Below are 24,181 nucleotides of genomic sequence, written 5' to 3' on the forward strand. Positions count from 1 at the left end.
GGAGCTGGGGGCTGGAGCCGGGGGCTGGGGGCCGGGAGCCGGAAGCTGGGTGCCGGGAGCTGGAGCCGGGGGCTGGGGGCCGGGGGCTGGGGGCTGGGTGCTGGGAGCCGGGGGACCGGGGACTGGGAGCTGGGGGCCGGGGGCCGGGGGCCGGGGGCTGGGGGCTGGAGCTGGGGGACCGGGGGCTAGGAGCCGGGGGCCGGAAGCTGGGGGCTGGGGGCTGGAGCCAGGGGGCCGGAGCCGGGGGCTGGGGGCTGGGGGCCGGGGGCCGGAAGCTGGGGGCCGGGAGCTGGAGCCGGGGGCCAGGGGCTGGAGCTGGGGGCCGGGGGCTGGGAGCCTGGGGCTGGAGGCCGGGGGCTGGAACTGGGGGCCCAGGGGCTGGAGCCGGGGGCTGGAGCTGGGGGCTGGGAGCCCGGGGCCGGGGGCCGGGAGCCTGGGGCTGGGGGCTGGGAGCCCAGGGCCGGGGGCCAGGGGCTGGGAGCCTGGGGCTGGGAGCCTGGGGCTGGGGGCTGGGAGCCCGGGGCTGGGAGCCGGGGGCCGGGGGGCTGGAGCTGGAGGCCGGGGGCTGGAGCTGGGGGCCGGGGGCTGGAGCTGGGGGCCGGGGGCTGGAGCTGGGGGCCGGGGGCTGGAGCTGGGGGCCAGGGGCTGGAGCCGGGGGCTGGAGCTGGGGGCTGGGGGCTGGGAGCCGGGGCTGGGGGCTGGGAGCCGGGGGCTGGGAGCCAGGGGCTTGGGGCCCAGGGCTGGTGGCTGGGACCGGGGCCGGGGGCTGGGAGCTACCGGGCCTCAGGCGTCTCACCTCACCTGGGCTAGGACCCTCAACAGCTGGGCAGAGGAGTTAGAAGTCGCCCCTTTCAAAGCACCCCCACGTATTTCTAATGAGTAACCAAGATGGCAACCACAGCCTTAGACTACAGCCCTGAAATAGGAGAACGGCCAAGCCTTGGGAGCTTGTGGAGATGACTTCAGGAAAAGCAAGGCCCAGGGCCCGCACCTTGTCCCTTCCACATGGGATGAAAGTAGATAGGGGGTCCCGGTCACAGACCACAGACACCCAGGAGGAGGAGGAGGAAAACCCAAGGCCACGGGGCCTGCAGCAGGGCCGGCTGGGCACAAAAGGTCTCAGCCTTAGGACGACCTTGGGGAGGTGAGCTCTGACCACCGCTGCTGGCACGCCAGGACACTCATCATGGAGCACGGGACAGAGAGACAGACTCCCCAGAAAGCATCCACACGCCTCGCGCGACAGCTGGCCCGCTCATCCCTCACACAGCGTGACAAAGGCCGCGTGGGAAGAAGGGACGCTGCTAGCGCCCTGCGCACTTGTTGGCTGCGAAGGCAGAGGGACAGTCCTGAGTGGCAGCTGCTCCAAGGGCAATCCTCTGGCCGTCAGGTGGCCCAGGAACCCGAGGTGAGGGAGCAAGCAGACAGCCAGGGCCAATGCCCGTCACGGGCCAATCCGTGCCACCCCGTGGGCCCCTGGGAGGGGAGGGCCGCAGTCCTGAGCACCCTCCCTCAGAGGACCCCACGGGGCCCACAGCAGAACAGGGCCAGCCCCGCCCCCCCCAGGCTGGCTGCCCGGCTTCCGGAAGCCACTCGGGAACGTGCAGGCGTCCCTCCACGCTGTGGTGCCTGTCCACTTACTCACCCCAAGGGCCCATAGTTTGATGGCGCTCTAATCCACCTGCCCATTCCACAGTTCCAAACCGGGGCTCCTGAGGGGAGGCTCTAGAAGCCCGCAGGGGGCATCTGGTTGGGGCGCCGCCTACGTCCCATGGAGTGGCACACGGCCAGCAACAGCGATGGCACAGCTCTCACCGGGCTGTGGCCAGTGGGGCTCCCTGGGAGGTTTTTAGGGCCTCCTGAGCAGGGGACAGCAGTTCAGGATGACTCACAGCTGTGATGTCTTTTTTCCTGGGGCTGAGGCCCAAGAGGCCTTGAGTCCTAGAGTGTCCATGGCCCCCTCCCCTCGCAGGGAGAATTTCCACACTTGCTCCCCCCCAGTCCACCCATCAGGCCATTCCCCACAACGACATCTGGACTAGTGCAGAGAACCAGCTGTCATCAGGTAGAGCCTGCGGCCAGCAATCATGGCTCCTCCCACCTAGAACCCCCACTCTCCTTACGACACCGACACCGGGAGCCCTTAGATCACCAGCCCTCCAATGAATGCCCTGCCCACCCTTTCTTTTGCGTGTCAGTCCTGGCACTTGAACTCAGGGCCCCGGTGCCATCTCTGAGCTTTTTTACTCAAGGCGAATGCTCTACCACTTGAGCCACAGCTCTACTTCCAGCTTTTTGGTGGTTAATTGGAGATAAGAATCTCATAGACTTTCCGGTCCAGGCTGGATTCTGTCTGCAGACAATTCCTCTCCTCCCCTCCCACCTTGTTAGTGTTCCCTAGGCTTGGCCCTGGCCCCTATAGCCTCCTGGGAGTTTGTCCACGTTCGACTGTGGTCACAGTCCTCCCTATGTGAGTAGCTCCCTGCACCCAGGTGATCCTATATGCAAATGATCTCCTGCAAGCAAATGACCTCCTACATGCAAATGATGTTCTACATGCAAATGATCTACATGCAGATAACCTACATGCAATGAACGTCCATATGCAAATGACTATGTAAATGCAGGTGACCCAGCATGCAGGTAGCTTGGTCTCTTCTGAGTTGGGAGACCATGAAGCCCAACGTGTCCCATTCTGAGCCTTTGACTCCCCAAAACACTCATGAGTTACCCCACTCAGAGCTGTGGAGGGAGATGCACTGCGGGCAGGTGGGAGACATCCCCTCAGAGCCCCTCAGAGGGCATCCACAGCTTCATGGGCATGGAGGCACTGCCAGGCCCCTGGACCCACTGACTGACTGATGAATCCCACCCACTTCTCTTCCCCTCTCTCCTCCCCCAGCCGAAGAGGTGAGGAAGGGCCCTGATGGGTGCTCTTCCAGTCAGGCTGTGGGGTCCCATGACCCCTTTCTCCCACATAGAGGGATGGGAGGAAACAAGTTTTTTACTAGAAAACAGACAGGGTTTGTTCTCCTGCCTTGAACTCTAGAGGTGACATATGCCACTGAGGGGGAGAAGAGGAGGGGGAGGAAGAGGGAGTACCTGCAGGTTCAAGCCCCTGTCTGTGGTCCCCACCTCTCCCGGAGGTCAGGGCTGCTGTCTCCTGATCTGCTACGTCAAACAAGACCTCTTTAAGCTAATTAGAGTCGGGGTGCTCTGCAAACACAGCAGTTCTGAGCCTCACAAACATGAGCCCAATTATATACACACCCAGAAACGCACAGGCAGGAAGTGCTCACAGGGCAGTGCGGTCATCTCAGGGTGGCCATCTGCCATGACAACAGCTTTCTTGGAGCTTGAATAAATTCCCAAATGCAAGATGCCCCGCCTTGACGGAGCTCTGTAGGAAGAAGGGTAGAGAAGGCCTGCACCCTGAACCCCAGGCCCAGCCCAGCCCGCCGCTTCATAGGGCTCCCCAGGTATGACAGCAGTCACTGGACCTGACTCCCACCTAGCCCACAGTGAGGAGCACAGGGGGAGTTCTGGAAGCTGAAGAACTTCCCAACAGGAGCACACCCCGCGCAGGACTCAACTCAACCAGTACCAAAGACACCAGCAGGCTCCCCCGGCCCCCCCCAGGGCCAGCCACTATCCCACCACCACCATCAGGCACCTGTTGTTTGACACAGAGCGTGTCCCCTCCCTGCTCCCGCCCGAGGCTATCCCCATGGTGCTGGGTCTCCACCCATCTGTCTCCACTGAGACAGATCCCAGCACAGTCATAGGCCGGAACCTTTTTGCTTTTAATTGGTTAGGACCTAGGCAGTATCCCTGCGCTTTCATGCTCAAAGCTACTACTCTACCTTTTGAGCCACAGCTCTACTTCTGGTGGAGCTTTTCGGTGGTTCATTAGAGGTAAGAATCTTCTGGGCTTTCCTGACCATGTACAATCCTCCGATCACAGCCTCCGAGTAGCTGGGCTTACAGGCTTGAGCCACCAGTGGTGTCTGGCCCAGCTCTTTTTGTTTTTGCCAGTCCTGGGGTTTGAACTCCAGGCCTGGGCACTGTCCCTGGGCCCCTTTGTGTTCAAGGCTAGCACTCTACCACTTCAGCCACCGCAACACTTCTAGCTTTTTCTGCACAGCTTATTAGAGATAAGAGTCTTGTGGACTTTCCTACCCAGCTGGCTTTGAACCGTGATCCTCAGATTCAACCTTCTGAGTAGCCTTCGCTGTTCCTGCGTGCGTGCGTGCGTGTGTGTGTGTGTGTGTGTGCGCGCGCGCGCGTTTGTTTGTTTTTGTCGTCTCCCACCCATCTACCACACCACCCCACCAATCTGCTGCTCAAGGCTAATACTATACCACTTAAGCAACAGCTCCACTTCTGGCTTTGAACTGTGATCTTTAGAGCTCAGCCGCCTAAGTAGCTAGTATTACAAGCATGAGCCACCAGTGGTGCCCAGCTCAGGACTCACTTTTGATGAGTCTGGATATGTCTTTCACTTTCCTCTTGGTGCACACATCTCTGTTGGGCAAACACCTTGCGTGGAGCTGCTGTGTCCAAAGTTGGAGGCAACAGGGGATGGATCAGGAGACCCAGTCCCTAGGGGAAGGCTTGTTCCATTGACTGGAGCAACTCTAAGGTGAGTTCTCACAGAGAAGGAGCTAGAAGGATTCAGGAAGAACAAGGTTGGCTGGCCTCGGAGGCCAGGGCAAGGCAACACAGGCAGAGGGAACAGCATGGCCGAAGGACTGGGAGACAAGAATAAGACGTGGTTAGCTCTTCACTGGGAAGGGGCTTGGGTTCCAGGCTGAGGAGCCAGTCCTCCATCCATTAATAAGACTGGTTTGGTCCCTTGTGGTACAGGCCGGCACCCTGGGGAAGTGTTGTGAGGAGAATGGAGGCAGCCAGAACTTGGAGGAAGGGCCTGGACAGGGCATGGTGCCTAAACAGTACACTCATCCCGTCTGCCTTCCTGCCCACAAGGCAGGCATCACTAAGCGATCACGGCACTCTTTCCTTCTACCTGGCACTCGGGCTGCCACTACCAACCCTGGCGAGATAAATGAGCCTATATATCTTGCCCCCAATCTGGCTCCATAAAAGGATGAGGGATGGACGAGAAGCCTCTTTCAAGGCAACAGGAAGAAGCCAATGCCGGCTCCGATTCCAATGTCTGAAGACTGGGGATGACAAGAATGCCCAGGGCTGTGGGCACAGTGCCATCCCTTGGCAGGGACAGAGCTGCACAGCTAGGGGCAGGGGAGATGAGCAGCTGACAGCTTCACAGGAGGTGCCCAGGGAACCACAGTGACCGCTGCCCACCACTGGGGACCGCCCCCGGCCCAGCCCACGGCTGCTGCCTTCCGTTCTGTTCTGCTCTGCTGTCTGTGACAGCATCCGGGACCCAGATGAGGCAGAGTGCCCACTAGCCGGGTGCCATGTCTCCCCGGCACCTCCCTGACCCCTGACCCCTGACCCCTGACCCGAGGCTAGCACATGCACCTCGCCCCCTCCACAGGTGAGGATGCCGAGCTGGACAGACAAGTCACTTGCCCTCCCTTGATGGCCAGAGCTGACAAGAGGCTCTGCAAGACTCCACCACGGCCATGTCACGCTCCCTCACCTGGGGACCACTAGCGTAGCGCGCCCACGGCTCATCCGCCATGCTGGTGAAAGCCAAACGCGCCGTCCACTCTCCCTGGCTTTACCAGGGAACTTCCCCGCAACTGGGCCCCAGGGCCCGCCCACCCCGCCACTGCCGGTCCCCTCAGCGGGGCGTTATAGATGGGGGGAGAGGGGTGCACACGGAGGCATCTGGGGATCTTTTCATCCTGATTCGGGTGGCTTGCACAGATGTTTGTGCAACCAGGCCCTATACAACGCTGCTCCCAGTGCCAGCGGTGGGAAGCGGGCAGAGCCGGAGAGGAAGGCAAGCTGGGGCTAATTCATGATCTCCGGGGCTGGGACAGTTCTTTGCCTAGAAGGGACCCAACCCAGAGGTGGGAGGAGGGGGAAGAGGAGCCGTCCACGTCCGTCCATCCTGCAGCCCTCAGTCCTCAGGCCAAGGAGCCACCCTGGGGTCCCTGGGTCTCCACTTCACCCTCTCGGTCAGAGGATTGCTTAGGCCTGGGCGTCATGGTGAGAGTCCGCCTCGAACATCCACGGAGGACGAGGCTGCGCCGGTCCCTGCCCGGCCCGCCGGCAGGCCGCACCTCGCAAGCCACCGAGTCACTCTGCCTCCCAGCGGCGATGCCAGGCACAGGCACCAACACTGCCCATCGCGCCTGTACCACCAAGGTGGCAGCCACAGGCCACCTGGGCCCAGGGAGGTGGCCAGTGCGGCTTAGCAGCTAAGTGCTCTGCTTTGCTGTTATCCCTGAGCGCTCCGCGTGGCTCGTGGTCACCTCCGCGGGAACTCATGTGGCTCAGCTCAGTCCCATGGCACCCAGGGCCATCCCTACTGAGGGGCCCGAGGCACGGGCAGCGACACACAACACAATTTCCTTTTAGGCGGTCCCCAGGGCACTCTGTCCCCAGCTGGGTTTGCACCTGTGGCGGCCTCTGGTGACCGGTGACCTCAGGCTGGGCCACCTGCCAGCGGTGTCAGGTCCCAGGGGCCTGGGGCAGCAGACGCCTGCCCCACGAGCAGGGTGAGCCCTAGGCTCCGCAGCGCTGTCCTCCACCAGGGATTCTGGTCCCACAAACCGGGCACCTGGTCCCACGCGCTGCTGCCCGCAGCACGGCCCACGCCCGTCTGCGGTGCGGCCTGGCCGTTCTCTGGGGTGGTGGTGCTGCTCGGGAGACCCCGCAGGCTCTGCCAGCCACAGCAAGGGACTCAGGGCAAGTCAACTCTATCCTCCTGTGAGACTGGAGGCAGAGGTCGCCATCGGAGGGTGGGAAACTCAGGATGCTGCTTAGGTCGCTGTTTTCCCAGGTGGCCCAGTGGGAGCAGGGCTGTGGCCCTTCCCTGCTGTCACCCCCCCACCCCTCCCTGCCTGTCACCCCCCCCACACCTCTCCCTGCCTGTCACCCCCCTCTCCCCGCCCCACAGCAGGGAACCCCAGCCTTCCCAGCAAGGCCAGAGCTGCTGGGGTCAGCGGGGTAGACACAGCTGGTTTCAGGTATGTTAGCGGCAAATCAAATCAAATGAGAATTTCTAATCCTTCCTGGGGTCTGGGTTCCATCAGCCTAAACTCATTAGACCAGGAGATGCAGGTGCAGAAAAAAAGGGGCCAGCTCTATCTCCCCTTCAAAATAAGAGTCTTTAAATCCATACACTGTCCCTGCTGGTGACCAACTCCTGTCATCCTAGCTACTCAGGGGGCTGAGATCTGAGGATGGAGGTTCAAAGCCAGCCCAGACAGAAATGTTCCAATTAACAAGCAAAAAATCAGAAGTTCAGGCATGACTCAAGTGGTAGAGTACCAGCCTTGGAGCAGAAAAGAAGGGCCAGCACCCAGGTTCTGAGTTCAAGTCCCAGTACTGGCACACACATACACCTAACAACACCTAACAACAGTCATCAGCTTCATTTCTCCAAGCATGATGTGTAGCAGCAAGTAAAGGCTCAGAGCTGGCCAGCCATATTTAAATTCCTGTCCTCCACCCTGCCAACAGCCATGAAGGGGCACCGCTGCCCTCCAAACCCACCTGTGGACAGGGAGGAGGAGGAAATCCTGAGCTTCCAGCCGCTTTTCAAGTTTAAAATCCACGGTTGCGTGTGGAGGAAGCAGGTTTATCTCCGGGGTCGTGCGTGGAGGAATCAGCTAGCAGGGGACACACTGACCCGGACACAGGTCCAACCTACCATGGGCCCAGGACGGAAGCGTGAGGGGAAAGGATTCTCCTGCAACTCAATTTGTGGACTTCTGGGTGTGGGCGCTGCACACTCACAAGTGTGCCCGACTCTCACACAGCCCTGCACTTCTAAGCAGACCCCAAGAGCGAACTACAGCTTCTGAGCGGGCGACTGCAGAGGCGCAGGGAGCGGCCTCGCCCAGCCCTGTGTCCTCAGAGCCTGGCATGTGGGGCCTGGGACAGCGGGCCTCCAAAGCCAGGCACCAACACTGGCTGTGCAGCCTGCGGCCAGCCACGCCCTCTCTGTGCTTGCACAGCCAAGGCCTCCACCTGAAATGGCTTTTGGAAATGAAGTCAGTTACTACAAACAAAGAAGAGGATGATGGGAGGGAGGCATGGAGCAGACCCTCAGCAGATGTTGGTAACTAAGGCATACCCCGAGCACCCCCACCCTGTGTCCTTCTCCATGGGGCCTATCTAGCTTCCAGATCACAGGACAGAACACGTCATTCATTCAGACCACCGCACACAGCTCAGCCACATTGCCAAGAGCTCATGTTCCTTAGGCCATTTTTGCCCTGCCATGGTTTTTACACAGTGACTGTCATCTTTAGACTTCTTGCCTAGTAGACACAACGTGGCTGCTGTGGCTCCAAGCATCTGATCGCCACAGAAGCACCATTCAAAGCAAGAAAAAGGGGAAGAGGACACAAGTCTGTTTGCCCTGCCTTCACTCATCAGGCAGCAAATATTTCTCTGAGCCACCAGCTGGCCCACCTATCACTGAGCATACCAGCATACCCCCATAGACCCATACCCCATACCCCCATACAGCCATACCCCATACACCCATACAGCCATACCACCATATACCCATACCACCATACAGCCATGCCACCATATACCCATACAGCCATACCACCATACAGCCATATCACCATATACCCATACCACTATACCGCCATACATCCATACCACCATACACCCATACAACCACCACTACCACCATGCAAGCTACTTAGTACACATGTCTGCTGTCTACATACAGAGAATTCTGACAAGCATGCTTTGCTCTCACCAAGCATACTCTGGCCAGAAATAATTTCTAAGAAAGACTCCCTTCCCTCTCCTCTCCCCTCCCCTCCGCTCCCCTCCCCTCCGCTCCCCTCCCCTCCGCTCGCCTCTCTGCTGGGGACCCCGCCTCTCCCTGCTGAAGCCGGCAGCAGGGCTGGCTCAGAGCTGGCTCAGAGCGCCTTCACCCCGGGGACGGGGAGGTGGGGGCTGAAACCTAAGGATTTGGGAGCCAGGAATGGCAGCACACACGGTGATCCCAGCACTCAGGAGGCTAAAGCAGGAGGATCAGAAGTACGAGGCCAGCTTAGGCTGCATTAGGGAGATCCTGTCTCAATAAAAAGAAAAAAGTGGGGAGAGGGAGGAGTCAGGGAGGTGGGAGGAAAGGGATGGTAGGGGAGAAACAAAGGAGGGGTTGCAATGCTGGATAGGAAATGGACTCATTACCTTGCCTCTGTACAGCATCTTTACAATAAAAATATATACAAACAAACTTAAAAAAGAGCTAAAGTATTTTGTGACAACCTGGTCTTTAAATCCAAGCCAAGTATTTCTCCTGCGTGGCTTCCTTCTAGGCAGAGAAGCCGCCTGGCTCATTCTGTCAGAATGAGACCTAACCCTCGGTCCTGCCCAGGAGGCCAGGAAGGGGCTCTGCAGCCAGGGACAGGGCACCCGCAGGCCCGGGAGCAGCCCATGCACGGGCCCCTGCACGTGTCGGCTGGGCCCTTCACCACCACCTCCCAGCCCGGCTCGGTGGCACATGCCAGTAATCCCAGCTGCTCTGGAAGCAGAGGCAGGAGAATCAGTCTGAGGTTAATCAGGCACAAGCACAAGACCTTATCTGAAAAATAAACCAAAAGCAACAGGCAGGGATGGGCTTTTTTTTTTTTTTTTGGTCAATCTTGGGGCCTGAACTCTGGCCTGGGCGCTGTCCCTCAGCTCTTCAGCTCAAGGCTAATGCTCTACCACTTGAACCACAGCGCCACTTCTGGCTTTTTCTGCTTATGTGGTGCTGAGGAATAGAACCCAGGGCCTCATGCATGCAAGGCAAGCACTCCACCACTGAGCCACCTTCCCAGCCCAGGGACATGGCTGAAGTGGTAAAGTACCCGCAAGCTAGAGGCCCTGAGTAGAACCGCCAGTTCCAGGAAGGGAAAAAAAGAAAGGAAGGGAGGGACAGGAAAGGAAAAGAAGGGAAGGAGAAAAGAGAAAGAGGAGGGAGAGGGGAAGGGGAAGAGGGAGAGAGGAGACAAGAAGGGGAGGAGATGAGGGAGGGGAGAAAGGAAACGGGGAGAGGAGAGGGGAAGAAAGGAGACTCAAGGGCCAGGCACTCCCTCAGTGATATAAAGTCGCAGGTAGACAGGCTGGCCACTCCCCAAACCAAGCAAGATTGAGCCATCGCTGATGCTATTTCCTCACGGGTAAAACAAGGGTGGGCTCCCACCATCTGATGAGCAGATGAAGATGGGAAGGGTCAGCTGTGGGGACGGACGAAAGGAGGGGATGCGGAAGGACAGGCTGACGCCGTACTGAGGAACAAAAAGAAGCATGGCCCATTTTCCTGTGATTGAACTTGGACGGCTTTTCAGAGTGGCTCCGTCTGTGAGCCGCGGCCTCCCTGCCCCACAACACCCGTGGCCCGGACCACCTGCAGCCTCTCCGCACAGCGCGGTGCTCCTTACAACCCTGCCCCGGCACGCACATCGTGACCAAGCGCAGGAAACATGTCACGGGACAGGCTTCATCTGGAGTCACCAGCTTCCCAGTTAGCCTGGTGCCCACGGGCCTGTTCCAACCAGTGGCACCGCTCGGGAGAGCCACCTGCCAGAGCTCAGCTTCTGCGGGTCCAGAAAGAGCCGGGCACTCAGCCCACCCACCCTCTGCCTGGAAGCTGCAAGGCACAGTCAGGCACACACCGACAGATGCAGGTGGGCAGTCCTGGATGGGCACAGGCGGGCGGGCAATCCTGAATGGGCACAGGCGGGCAGTCCTGGATGGGCACAGGCGGGCAGTCCTGGATGGGCACAGGCGGGCAGGCAGTCCCGGATGGGCAGAGTCTCTGCGCCCAGCAGCTGATGTCGCAATGGCTGGGCGCTAGGACGCAAGCATGTGAAGTCAGCTCTCCTCCAGCGGGGGTGCCCAGATCGGCCTGTCACCACACCCCAGGTCAGGGGCAGGGGTCAACTTCAGAGGATGCGGGGACCCCCCCCCCCCCGCTCAGCAGCCCACCCAGGGCCTCGGGTTAGCAGTGGCAGGGGTGGGGCTCTGCCATCTGAGCACCTTGGAGGAGGCAGAACTCAGGGCGCAGGGCGGGGGCCTTTGCGGGCGCCGGGCGCCTTCAGGAAAGGCTGTGGGAGGTAGCAGGGCTCCCGAGGGGAGCTCAGAGGTCCTCAAAAGGCTTTGAGCGAGGAAGAGCCTGGGTGACAGGGCGGGAGAGGCACCCGGGCCGCTGACCCCCGCAGGGCAGGGGGCAGGCGAGAATACCGTCCCTGCTAGGGGCTGGAGACGGTGGAAGCAGAGGTCAGCAAAGACCCGCTGAACCTGCGAGGCCCAGTACGCCCCCCTCATGTCCACACCCTGACACCCAAAGTGCATATACTTCTCACTGGACAGGCCATACTGATGTATCGCTCGTTTTCTAAAATGCACAAGCCACGGCTCAGGTAGTAGAGCACCAGCCTTTGGGCAAAAAGCATCAGACACTGAGTTCCAGGCCTGGGCCTGGGGCGGGGAGGGGAGGGGAGGGGAAGGGAGGGGAAGGGAGGGGGCAGGATTCACAGCCCAAGGCCCCAGGTCAGTAGTTGAAGCCGAGATGCCAGCTGGAGAAAGTCCCCCCGAGTCTGTAATCCTCGGCCAGGCCCCACTTGGTCTCCCAGGGGAGCTGCTGTGTCAGTGACTGTCACACCTTGGGGCGGGCATCCCGTGGGAGGAGACACGCCACAAGGCCGGGGACCCCCGCCCTGCAGCCAGCTAATAAGAAGGGCTCCCAAGCCCCTGGGGTGTTGGGGACCCCCGGACCCCCTCCCCCGCCGGACACGGGGCCATTAGAAGCTCAGAGCCCAGCTACTTCACTCACTGAGTCCTCCTAAAGGGAAGAGCCATAAACATCCACTGGCCCCAGAAGGTTCCAGGCCCTACTGGTACTTCGAGGGGCTTCTCACTCAACAAACCCAGGGTCAAGTGAGCCCAACAGTGGAACTTGAGAAGGGAATGGTGGGGGGAAGGGATTTTACAAAGTTCAAGGCCAAGAAGAAACTTGGAAGACCCCCCCAGCCGCCCCCCCCCATCACTCATAAACAAATGGCCGCTTTATTTGGGCACCCTAGGGACAGCTGAGAGTTTTAAAGTTCTCCCCGGCAGGGGCCGCGGGCCTTTCATTTGCCCCAAGTCTCCCCTCGCGTTAATAGGTCTGAAGACTGCATGGTTATTGGCCTGTGGGGTGCGATACCCCAGCGCCAGCAGCACGCCGGCCCCACAGAGCCACAACCCCCCACCCCACCCCCCACCTCACCCCCCCCCCCCCCCGCACTCAGCCTACAGGCGTCTCCTGCTTTGGTTTGCTGGGGCTCAGGGAAGAATGAAGAGCAAAGGGCCATGGGCACCCGGGCCCCTGATCCCGGTCCACGGCCTGGCTGCCTCCTGCCTTTACCAAGTTCATTTCACTTGGGAATAAGTTGAGATGCCCTGCCTGAACTACAGAGGATTGCGCCTGGCCCGGGCATGTCCACGGAGGGTCTCGCTCCACCCCCACCCTTGCCCAGACACCCCAGCATGTTTCCTGTCCTATTCTATTCTGGTTTGGGACAGTGCTGGAGTTTAACCTCCGGGCTGTGTCTTCTCGAGGCAGGTGCTCTACCACGTGAGCCACACCCCTGTCCTTTTTGCTGCAGTTAGCAGCTCACATTTTTACCCAGCCCCACCTGGACCAGGCCCCTGCCACGCACCTGGGATGACAGGTGTGCACCACCACATTCAACTTACTGGTTGAGATGAAGTTTCACCTACTTTCTGCCCCGCTGACCTTGACGAAGATCTTCCCAATTCCCATCCCCCAGGTAGCTGGGATTACAAGTGTGAGGCACCGGGCCTGCGCCTGGTTTTTCATTGTTAAAAGAAATAAAACTTGACAGGAATAGGGTTTGTTGAGAATGTCTCCCCATCCCATCCCTTGCCTGAAACCCAACCCCAACAGCTGTCACCCTGAAGCTGCTAGAGCTTTCCCCCCATACTCACAAAGTGCCCCACGGGACAGTATGCACAGTGCTTACGCAGCAGAGGTTCAACCCTAGCACCTGACGCACAAAGAAGCCACTGAATTTGAACCCCTCTGCCACTTCCTTTCCAGGCGAGAGCCCTACTCACAGACGTTTGGATGTGGGCAACTTTCCTTTATTACAAACTGCCCAGGACACACAGTGAGACTGAGAATAGGACTATAATCCCAGCTACTCAGGAAATGGAGGCAGCAATCCAGAGGATGATGATTTAAGGCTAGCCTGGGTATTACTGAAAAAAAAAAAAGTGGGCAAGATCCCATCTCAACAGTAAAAAGCCAGGCACAATGATGTGTACCTGTCATCCCAGCTATGCAGGAGTCCTAAATAGGGAGATCAAGATCCAGGTCAGCCCTGGGCCATAATGTAAGATCCTACCTGAAAAAAAAATCACCAAAGGGCTAGGGGCATGGCTCCTATGGCAGAGCACCAGCCCAGCAAGTACAAGGCCCCGAGTTTAGACCCCAGTATGAAAGGGGAGGGGTGGGGAGGGCAGGGGAGGGGAGGGCAGCGGAGGAGAGGGCAGGGGATGGCTCCTATGGGCTTTTCAGCCTCCTGAAGCTTGGCTACTAAAATGCACACCTGTATGTAGCTCTCCTGGAATTGTCTCCTGGAGGGGTAAGGGTGTACCCTGGGCCCCACACTGGGGCACTCGGGCCCTTTGCCCTGACAATTAGCCATAAAGACAGGGAAGAGGAGTTTGTGCACACAGGACAGGTACTGGAGGGGGAGGCGGCGCCTGCTATCTGTATCTTACTCAGCAGAACAGGACGAAGTCAAGGTCACGGGTTGGGCCTCTGTTCACAGGGTGTCCACCCTGTCTCCTCCACACCCACTCCCTAGCTGGGGCCCCCACAGAAGCCGAAGGCAGGAGGCATTTCCAGGCCCCACCTGGCCCTCCTGTGGGCCCGGGAGGCGGCTGGCCTCCTCCCTGTGGAGGGCACAGTGCCACTTCCTGTGCAGAATGCCAAGACGGGAAAGATGGCATGGCGAGGCCCTTCCTGTGAGACTCCTATCTCCAATTCATCACCAAAAGCAGCCAGAAGTGGCGCTGTGGCTCAAGTGGTAGAGCGCTAGCCTTGAGCAAAAGAAGCTCAGGGACAGCGCCCAGGCCCCGAGTTCAAGCCCCAGGACTGGCAATGCATTCATGAAGGTTAATTAAATTCTGTACTAATGACTGCGTGTAAAGTGTTGCACTGTACTTCATCTTTGGAACTCCTACTTAAATTTCTACCTTTATCCACCTTCTCTAGAGTAAGGATGGAGCCTGACTCGGTAGGCGTTTCAGTTCATTTCTGTTTGTGCATGCGCGCTAATCTGGGCTGGAGACCATACACGCCTGAGGAAGCCACGCGCACGCTCTCCCTGTTCCCGGGTCCCCACTATGCCCTAGGTAGGCTGGCTGGACAGTGCCCGCGCGGCAGCCATGGAATCCAGGCCCCAGCTGCCCTTATGTGGGAGAACTGGGGGCGGCAGAGGCCAAGAAGCTGTGTGAACTGCAAAGCTGAGCGCTTAGATGTTGTTCTTTTGCTTTATTCAAACAACATGAAAGTTAAGACAAAGGCCGGGGTCAGCGGGAGGTCCAGGCCTCCGTCCAGTGCCTTGGATCATGCAAGCCCTGGGTTTTGGAAACACTGAAAGTTTTTATGTGTAGCCAGATCAATGTAGCCAGACAACAAAAGAGAGAAACCTGAAAACGCCTTCAGAGAGTTAAAGGCGAGATGACACGTGACTTCAGAGAGGAAGAGAAACTTAACACTAGCTAAGTCGGACTTTCGAGACCCAATAGACAAAGGGCAGGGCAGGTGGGGGAAAGATGGGAAGGAGAATCCCCACAGGCACGGTCGTGGGCAGCCCTAGACACGGCTCTTTGGTCCTCTGGTCTCTGCAGGCATCGAAACACACTGAACCCCCCCCCCCGCCCCCACCGGAGGGCCTTGTTACACTGCCGGCCCAGCTGCAGGAGTGGCGGCTGCCGCCTGGCACCTGCTCCCTTAAAAAGTGGGACTGTTGATGAATGCAGTGGCTGTGGCCCCTGGAAGAGACAAGACCACCTGTGCTGGGGCCAGCTTCCCGGGCACTTCAGCGATGACGGTTTTACAAAGTCAACTTTCTCATCTGGAGAAGCTGTCGTCATTGGCAGTTGCCGAGGTAGCAGGTGGATTTCAGTATGTCCCCACAGCTCCAATGCCATCCCCCAAGTTGTAACTTTATTTTTAAATCAGCACAGACGCCAACACAGAAAGACCCACAGCAGCGCACGATTCTCCATCCAGGGGGTCGGGTTTGTCCGATCCTACTTCACAATCTCTAAAGAGAAGGGATGCCCGAGCCCATGCACATGGTGATGTCTTAAAAAAAAAAAAAAAACAGTAAATAACATGAACAAGAAGCTGGGGGCTCATGCCTGTCATCCTAGATACTCAGGAGGCTGAGATCTGAGGATCGAGGTTCAGAGCCAGCCCGGGTAGGAAAGTCCGTGAAACTCTTACCTTCAATAAACACTCAGAAAACCGGAAGTGGCGCTGTAGCTCAAGTGGTAGAGCGCTAGCCTTGAGCTGAAGAGCTGAGGGGCAGTGCTCAGGCCCAGAGTTCAAGCCCCATAACTAACAAAAAAAAAAGCTAGAAATAGAGCTGTGGCTCAAGTGGTAAAGCACTAGCGTTGAGCTAAAAAGCTCAGAGCCAGGCCCAGAGTTCAAGCCCAGGTGCCGGAACAAAAAGACAATAGCACTTAAACACTAAAATTCAAGCACCTGTGTGGCTCGTCCCTGTAAATCCTACGCGAGAGGCTGAGACCTGAGGACCCCAGTTCAAAGCCAGCCCGGGCAGGAAAGTCCATGAGATTCTATCTTCAATTAACCACGAAAACAAAAATCCAGAAGTAGAACTGTGACTCAAGTTGAAGAGCACTAACCTTGAGTGGAAAAGCCAAACAAGAGTTGGAGACTTTGAGTTCAAGCCCCAGTATCAGCACACACACACTCACAAGAACAAAACACCAAAATTTAAGATGAACACAGGAAAGTTAGTATTTATCTGACTATCTCAATAAAAACAACCACAGCTACCATTTATTGTGCACCTACTGTGTGCCAGAACTCTGCACTTAGGCAATATGATGCTGTCTTCCTGAGATTCAGTTGAGGAAGGGATTATCTGCCTTTATAAAGAGAGGCAAGAAACTCAGAGATGTTAAGTAACTCGAGCAAAGTCACCCAGCTAATGTGCAACCATAATGACGGCAGACCCATGGGTTTATGCAGAGTCTACAGACAATCACCAGGGATGCCTTCCCCTTCTGCCTGGCCAAGCCACGCCCACTGCTGTCACCAAGAACTTCCGTTACACACGGCAGGGAACCCCCCCCCAACCCCCCTCCATATATCACCCAGAATTAGTTGCAAAGTGTCAGGAAACTTGGCCAGGCGGCCCCAAGCCTGAGCGAGGGCTGGAAGCCCTTTATGGAAAGCCGCGGTTGGCAGCCGGGGGCCTGCATGGGAACAAATTAACATTGGCATTTGGAGCACAGGAAAGGAAGGAAATTAGAAACACAGCTTATACTTGGCCAGCCCTTTGAAATACTGTACCAGGCTACCGACATCAATTAATGAAAAGCAGCGCTGTGCTGAGAGGCTCTGGTTTGGAAATGCATTAACACACGTTAAACATGTTTGTACAGGAACCGGATTATAAGCACCCGGGCTCCAAAACAATAAAGCCATTACCCTCAACCTGGGCCCTCAGAGTCGTCATTAATTCAACGCACTCCACTCGGATCAGAGAGGCTTTGCCTTCCAAACACAGGCTCAAAAGCCAGCGCGGCACATCGCACACGCCTGCCCCAGCGTCACTTTGGGGCAAGTGTCAGCCTCCTTCATACACGGGAGAGGGGGAGGGGAAGGAGGGAGAGGGGGTGGTGGAGAGGGGGGAAGGGGAGGATGAGGGGGGGGAGACGGAGGAGGAAGGAAAAAAAGTCCCCAACCCAGCCCTGGTAGTCAGTGATTTTACTTGGGTTGGGGCAATTTTTCACCGGGGAAGGTTAACTATGAAATATCTGTTCCACATTAAGAAATACTAAGTCACATGTTTTGTCAAATAGTATTTGTCAAATGCCATTTTCTACAAAACCCAGAATTCAATCCCAGCTGAACACATGGCTAATACCGACCGGCTCACATCATAATCATGGTGATGTGTGTCCGGGATCACTTGCCATGCGCCAGCTCTCCTGACTCTACAAACGGTTGCAGAGAGGTTGGGAAAGAAAGTTCTGGAATAAATAAAGCCTGGGCCTCCAGCTTTCCAGCACAAAGGAGACTACACACTCACAGGTTCTCAGCCAACCCAAAGTCAAGTGTCCACTGCTCTGAAGTGCAAGAATTGCTTATGGGGAAGTGAGAGAGAGAGAGAGAGAGAGAGAGAGAGAGAGAGAGAGAGAGAGAGAGAGAGAGAGAGAGTCTGTCTGTCTCTCTCTCTCTGTGTCTGTGTGTGTGTCTCTTTCTCTCTGTCGTTACTGGAGCTTGAACTCAGGGCCCAGGCACTGTCCTTAGCTGTTTCATTCAAGGATGGCACTCTGTCACTTGAGCCACTTCTGGTCTTTTTGCTGGTTCGTTGAAAGTCTCCCAGACTTTCCTGTCCTGGCTAACTTTGAACTGCGATCCTCAAATCTCAGCCTCCGGAGTAACTAGGATGACAGGGGTGAGCCACCAGCACCCAGCAAGGGGAAGGATTTTAGATCTGTGGCAGACTCAGCTTTGCTGACCTGCAAAGAAAGAGTTGTTGTTGTTTTGTGAGTCCAGCCTCCCTTGCCTGTGTCCTGGCACCCTGGCTCCAAGCCCCAGACATTGCCCACACCCCCTCTCTGCTCCCTCATCTGGCTGAGGCCACCCCTCGGTCCCCGTCCCCGCGTTGCTCTGGGGATACTGAAGCTGGAGCCATTGTGCTGTGTAAAGCTGAACGCGTTATCATTTGCACCGCAAATTAACAGTTTCTATGTAAATATTGGTATTTCCTCATGCCATGAAGGCGAGAGGCGGTTAAAAAAAATGGCACGGGCTCATTTGATTTAAACTAATTAAAAGCAGAAGGTTGTGAAATTCAATGCATTGATTTTGCCAATGGAAGTTAAGTCTTTTATAGTAAACGCCACAGCCGCACCGTACCACTCTAAGCTCACCCCCAAATTCCTGCAGACGACCACATGACAGGTCCCCACATCCCTGCCTGGGCCTGACCCCAGAGGGCCCCCCACACCCTCCCCCCCACTGGAGTGCATTGGTGGATACTTGGCCTGAGGGCCAAAACCCAGTGGGTCCACAGCCCTGGAGCACCGTGGCCGCAGCTGGGCGCAGCAGCTGGGCGCACCAGGTCCTGGGTTCCATGAGTTCAGCAGGCCGGGAAGGGCGGAGGAGGGCAGCCTGAGGACACTCATCCCCACCGTGGGCCAAATATGACCTTAGCAAACAGGGTTGGGCAAGATAGCGGGCGATACGGGTAATCAATCAGCTCAGACGGGCTCTCCCTAGAATGAAGTCACCATTCATGGGGGGGTGGGGGGCATGTGATACTCGCTCACATCGCAGGCATGCCGGCCAGGGGACGGTCCACCAGCTGTGTTTATCCGGGCAGAGGCGTGATGGCCGCCAACAGCGGGGAGGTAAGGCCCGATCCCACCTTCAAACAACGATCCCCTGCCCCCCTCGAGGCCCCAACCTCCTTTATCTGGGCTGCCTCCCTTGCTCCTTCCATGCGGACCTTGTCACTAAACAACAGCTCTGGAATTCAACCCCCCACCCCCCTCCCCCCCAAAAAAAAGCCACCCAAGCTGGCATCTGGGACTCAACCTCATCCTGCTTTGATTCTAGAAGGGAAAGCCACAGAAGGATCCCAAAAGTTCAAACATGGGTCACCTACAGAGATCCCCAGTGGGGGGGGGTGAGAAGGGGAAGGGGAGCAATCTTTGATTTATATAAGCAGGAAAATGAGCTTTAGAAGAAGTGATTTTGAAAGGTTTACTAAAAACACAGCTGTTGGTCCACTCCTGGCGCGAAGGCCGGCCGCAGGGAGAGAAAGAGGGTGCGGGAGAGAGAAGGGGGGGCCTGTGTGACATCTCTATTAACCCCTGGCCGCGGCCCAAGGAGGGCCGCGCTGCGCTGGAATGCGGAGCCCACCCCTTCCAAAGTCTAACACAAGCCAGGCTACAGCTGCAGCGCCGGCCGGCCTGCGGACATTTTTAAACTGTAACAGAATCTTTTCCTAATACTCTACAGTGGTAGGGCCTGTTCTGAAGGGGGAGAAGGCGAGCTCTTAATGCCAAACACTTGTCAACAAAAAGGACAGCCAGATGGTCAAAGCAGCCAGCCAGCCTCCCAGCACAGCCCCTTCCTCGCTCCAGCTCCGGGTCGCAGTCACCAAAGCCCCTTCCCTGCCGCTGGCTTCCAGAACAGCACGGTTCCAGCTCTGCGTCTTTTTTGGTGTTTCCAAATGAGCATCAAAGATGAAACAAATTTCATTCCTTCATAACCTGGCCCCAGAGATAAACACGGGTCACCAACCCCCATGCCAGCCGGCCTGTCTAGAAAATTCTAAGCAGAGCTGCTGGGTTTTCCAAAGAAAAGAATGAGCCGTCAGGGCTAAGGGGAGAGTCATCTTAGAATCACCGTCGCCTGGGGACTATTTAGGAGAGAGGAGCCTGTTTCAAATTCCCAAATTAAATCTACATGGAGGAGTCGGGGACTTTTTAATCCAAACCAGTTTACTGATCTTCCCATTGAAGTTAAGGGGCCTGGGCTGGGGAGACGTGAGGCCGGCTCAAGTAGCCAGCTGCCCTGGCTGCCTGCTTTGGAGGGTTCTTGGGGGCTGGCCTTGGTCTCAGGTACCCTCTAAAGCTCTCAAGGGAGCACATGGTTTTGTCGTAAATTCCCCCTGTAGAACAGATCCTGCTCAGCCCGGCAAAAAGCTCGAATTCCAAGGAGAAGAACGTATAAGAACAGCAACCAGGGTGGCTGTGGACAGAGGGAAGAATAAAGGCAACAGGTCTGCAAAAGCCTTCAGGATGCAGGCAGGGTCCCCAGGCAGGCAAGGTCCCCAGACAGACAGGCAGGCAGGCAGGCAGGCAGGCAGGCAGGCCTACAGGACAGCAGAAGTATGCCGGAGGGGGAGGGGTGGCAGGGAACATTCCCACCATTTCCCCCCCTTAATTCTCCCCCCCCCATACAAGAATCTCACCAGGGGTCTCCAAAGTCAAGGAAACATGCAATGGTTTGACGTGAACAAGTGATATTTTCTCACTCTTAGGTGAAGTGTGAGAACAAACTTGGCTTTAAACAGCTTTGTATATTACAGATCAACGTGATTTGCAGCCCCAGAGAAAACTGGCTTCCTGGCCAACACAGATCAGGGTGTCTGTCTCTCTCCCTCGCTCCCTCTCACTCTCCCTCCCCCCCATCCCTCTCCCTCTCATACACACACACACACATACACACACACACACACACACACACTTACACACACCCCTCTCCATACCAACTTCCACCCTGAGTCTCTCCTATGGAGCCTCTCGTGACAGAAAGGATAGAGGGTTGATTCCTGTGCTGTTGCTGAGCAGAAATACACACACACCCTTGGGGCATTTAGCAGAAAGCTGTTCACCAGACTACAGACTGTTCTTCCCCTAACTAATTACCTCGAGTTTGGGGACAGAGAGAAAGAAAGAAAACAAGGTCACCGTGCGCTCTCTTAAAAGCCACTCTGCCATCTAATTTGCAGTGATGCTCCAGAAAGCTAGACCTGAGAAAGTCAGGCCAGTCCCACAAAGCCCAAAGCCAGCCAGCCGGCTGATTAAGAGGCTCAGACAAGCCAGTCTTTGTCCTTTCAAGATGAAAGAACTGGACTGAAAGGTATGCGTGCAGCCAGAAGAGGAAAACCACCCAGCTGTGGCCTTCCCAGGCAAGCCTCAGCTTGCTCCCAGGCTGAGGGGGAGCGCCCAGCCCTGCCCTTGAGTTCCCAGCAGCACCCGGAGGGCCGGGCTCTCCTCTGGGATGCCACAGCGCCCTTCCAGGAGAAGCAGCAGGGCAGAATTTGCACGTGGTTGGCAAAGCCTGCTACTCAAGTCAGTGATTACAAATACTTAAAAAAAAAAAGGAACTCCAGCCAGGCTGAGTGTAGTTCTGGGACCTACCGTGTTGTGTGAGAATCAAGAGAGAACACATGTGAAGTGCAAAGAAAAGGCCTGCTGAGCAGGGCGGGCATCGAGGGCTAGAGAAGTCCCGGCACACACATGCGTGCTGTTAGAATCTTTCTTTAGCTCTTGATATCAGCAATAAGCACACACATTTGGAAAACCACACACACAAGCACAATTTTTAAAAAAATCAGACTCCAGTTCCTAGTGTCGAGTTCCTGTGGGCAATAAACTTCAGTCCCTCCAGCGATCCATACACCTACAAAGGGACACACAGCCAAAGGCTTAGCTAACTTCAACTTGCTTTAAGTTATTTTGAAATCTCGGTCTCCCACCTCCTTGCTCCTGAGCCTCATGCTAGTCTTTGATTTTTGACTAGACAATCCCCACCCCCACCTCGGGAATCTGGAGACTCGGTGTGGAGGGGGGCATCTAGGCAGATCCCGGCTCCCCCAGCCCCTCCCCCGGCACCCCAGGTGCCCAGCAAGGGGCACATTATTCTCAAGTCGACCCAGCTCCCGCCCGTGGGCGTGTTTGCTGACTTCACTTGGTTGGGGATTTCGCTGCAAGTTACACAAGTGCAATGAAAGGGGCTCAGGAAACAGCATTCTCCTGGCCTATTATCTCCAAAGCCAAATATTTGATTGTCAGCCCCTAAAGCGCGCTGCCTGCCGGGGGTCACTTTGTACAAGTCTCAAGTGGAGGGGGGGGGCGGCGGCGGGGGAGTGGACTCCGGGGCCAGCGTCCCTGCGGTCCTAGGGCCTCCAGGTGGGAAGGAAGCGGGCACCCCGCCGACCCCGCCGCGGCTTCTGCTCCGAGACCTCACGCCAGCCGCCCAATCGCCAGAACCCGTGGTTTGCGCGCCACACGTGATAAACGCTGGAAATGGATCCTGCCCGCTCGGGACCTATCATTAAATATTTAAAATAGAAAGCTCGCGATGGCAACGTTTCTCCCCCCAGCTTCAGGCCGCGCGGTGGGCGCGGGGCTGGGAAAGGGCGCGGGGCGCGCGGGGCGCGCGGCGCCACGGAGCAGGCGCACCGCGAGGGGACAGGGAGGGCCGGCCGGGGCGGGCAGGGAGGGCGACGCCCGCGGTGCCAGGGCCGGGCCGGGCGGAGACGGGCCCAGGAAGGACGGGAAGGCAGCTTCGCCCAGAAGGGCCCTCGAAGTCCAGGTAGCGGAGGCCGAGGCGGCCGGGACGGCACACAGACCCGGCCGAGCGCTTTGAACTGAGCCGCGCCCGGGCAGGCGCCAGACCCCGACGAGGCGTCCCACGGGCCCCCACGGGCCTCGCGATCCACCACCACCGCGGGCCAGCTGAGCCCGACCGGGAGGGAGGAGACAGCCCGCGGAGACCCCGGGGCACTGAATGGGGGACGGATCGCGCCGAGCACCCGCGGTGCTGCGAAGGGCGCTGAATGGCCAGATGAATGGACGTAGCGCTGGCCCCCTCCGGGTCGCAGAGCGCCCCCAACATGGGCACACCCCCTCCCAAGGCGTCCTTAAGCAGGACGCACAACACCCCGTCCCGAGCGCCCCCCCCCGGCAGGGGCGCACTGCCACCCCATCCCTCCCCCCGCCGCCCCCCACTCACCGAGGTTGACGAAGCTCATGACCATGTCGGCGTCGGTGAGGAAGTGGCTGTCCTGCAGGCTGGCCAGAGGGGGGCCCTGGGTACTGAAGACCGCCTTATAGGGGTAGGAAAAGCCCTGGCCGTCGGGCCCCGCGCCCTCCTCGACCGCCATGGCGTTGTACAGGTCCAGCATGAACATGGGCGCGGAGTTGTACTTGCCCTGGAGGTGGGGGCGCGGGCGGTGCGGCAAGCCCAAGATGGAGAGGATCTCCCGCTGCATCTCGCGCCGCTCCTGGCTGCGGAGGCGCCGGTGGATGAAGCTCGAGTGCACCTCGTTGTCCAGGCTGAAGTCGGCCAGGGCGGAGCGCAGCAGAAACAGCGGCGCCCAGAGCGCCACGAAGCCGCGCGGCGCCGCGGCGCGCAGCGAGCGCACGTGCATGGCTCCGGCTCTACGCGCGAGCCGGGCTCGGGGGCGCCCGGGCCGCGCCGCCCCAGGTGGCAGAAGGCGGAGGGAGGGGCGGAGGGGAGGCGGGCGGCCGTCCACGCCGCGCGGTCACTCGCTGCAGACGGGCCCCGCGGCGCCCGCTCCACACATGGCCACTCTCCGGCCGGCCGCGCTCGGCCCGGACCCCTCGCCTCTGGCTCGGCGCTGGCCCGGGGCCCCTCGCCCCGCACTCGCTCGGGCGCACCGCAGGGCTAGGAGACCCAGCGCGAGCGAGCGAGCGAGCGAGGAAAGGATCCGGGAGGCGGGCGCGGGTGTGGGAGGAGCAGCCAGCAACCTAAGAGTCCGGAGAGCCGGAGCCGGGGCCAGGGAGGCGGCGAGCGCGCTCCTTCCCCGGGCTCCGCTCGCGCCCTCGCCCTGGGGCGCCGGCGACCCACGCTCTGGGGAACTCTAGCCAGGGAAGAGGGGACCCCGAGTTGCTCCCCCAGCCCGGCGATCTCACGAGAGCCGCCCCGGGGAGCCCGGAGTGGTGCGCGCAGGGGCCTGGGAAGAGGAGGGAGGGGAAGGAGGGCGGTCTTGGCGCCGCCCCGCCCGCGCCCGGCCTCCCACCTGCGCTCGGCCACGCCCTCTCCCAGCTGCGCCCAATGGCCGCCTTCCCTCCTTCCCGCAGCGCGCTCCGCGAATCCCTCGCGGTGCCCACCGGGTTCCTCGGACCCGGACGGTCGCTCCCGGGGGTGCGAAGCAGCGCGGAGTCCGAGTCGCCTGGCCCTTCCCTGGGACCAGGAAAGAGCTGTGCCGACCGGTGCGAGTCGGGCAGTGATTGTGGTGAGAAGCGGCGC

General features: G+C 58.5%; 1 protein-coding gene across 1 annotated transcript in view; it reads right to left on the reverse strand.

The window, feature by feature from the left end:
* The window catches only part of Bmp7 (bone morphogenetic protein 7), a 56,260-nt gene extending 32,668 nt beyond the window's left edge, over positions 1-23,592 (reverse strand). Inside the window, exon 1 of the mRNA XM_069990043.1 lies at positions 22,922-23,592. Within this exon, the coding sequence (XP_069846144.1) occupies positions 22,922-23,339 (418 nt within the window). The 5' untranslated portion in view covers positions 23,340-23,592. The remainder of the gene's footprint in view (positions 1-22,921) is intronic.
* Positions 23,593-24,181: the final 589 nt, after the last annotated feature.

Source organism: Dipodomys merriami, unplaced genomic scaffold, assembly GCF_024711535.1.
Source record: "Dipodomys merriami isolate MVZ:Mamm:240054 unplaced genomic scaffold, mDipMer1.0.p SCAF_39, whole genome shotgun sequence".
NCBI classification, from domain to species: domain Eukaryota; kingdom Metazoa; phylum Chordata; class Mammalia; order Rodentia; family Heteromyidae; genus Dipodomys; species Dipodomys merriami.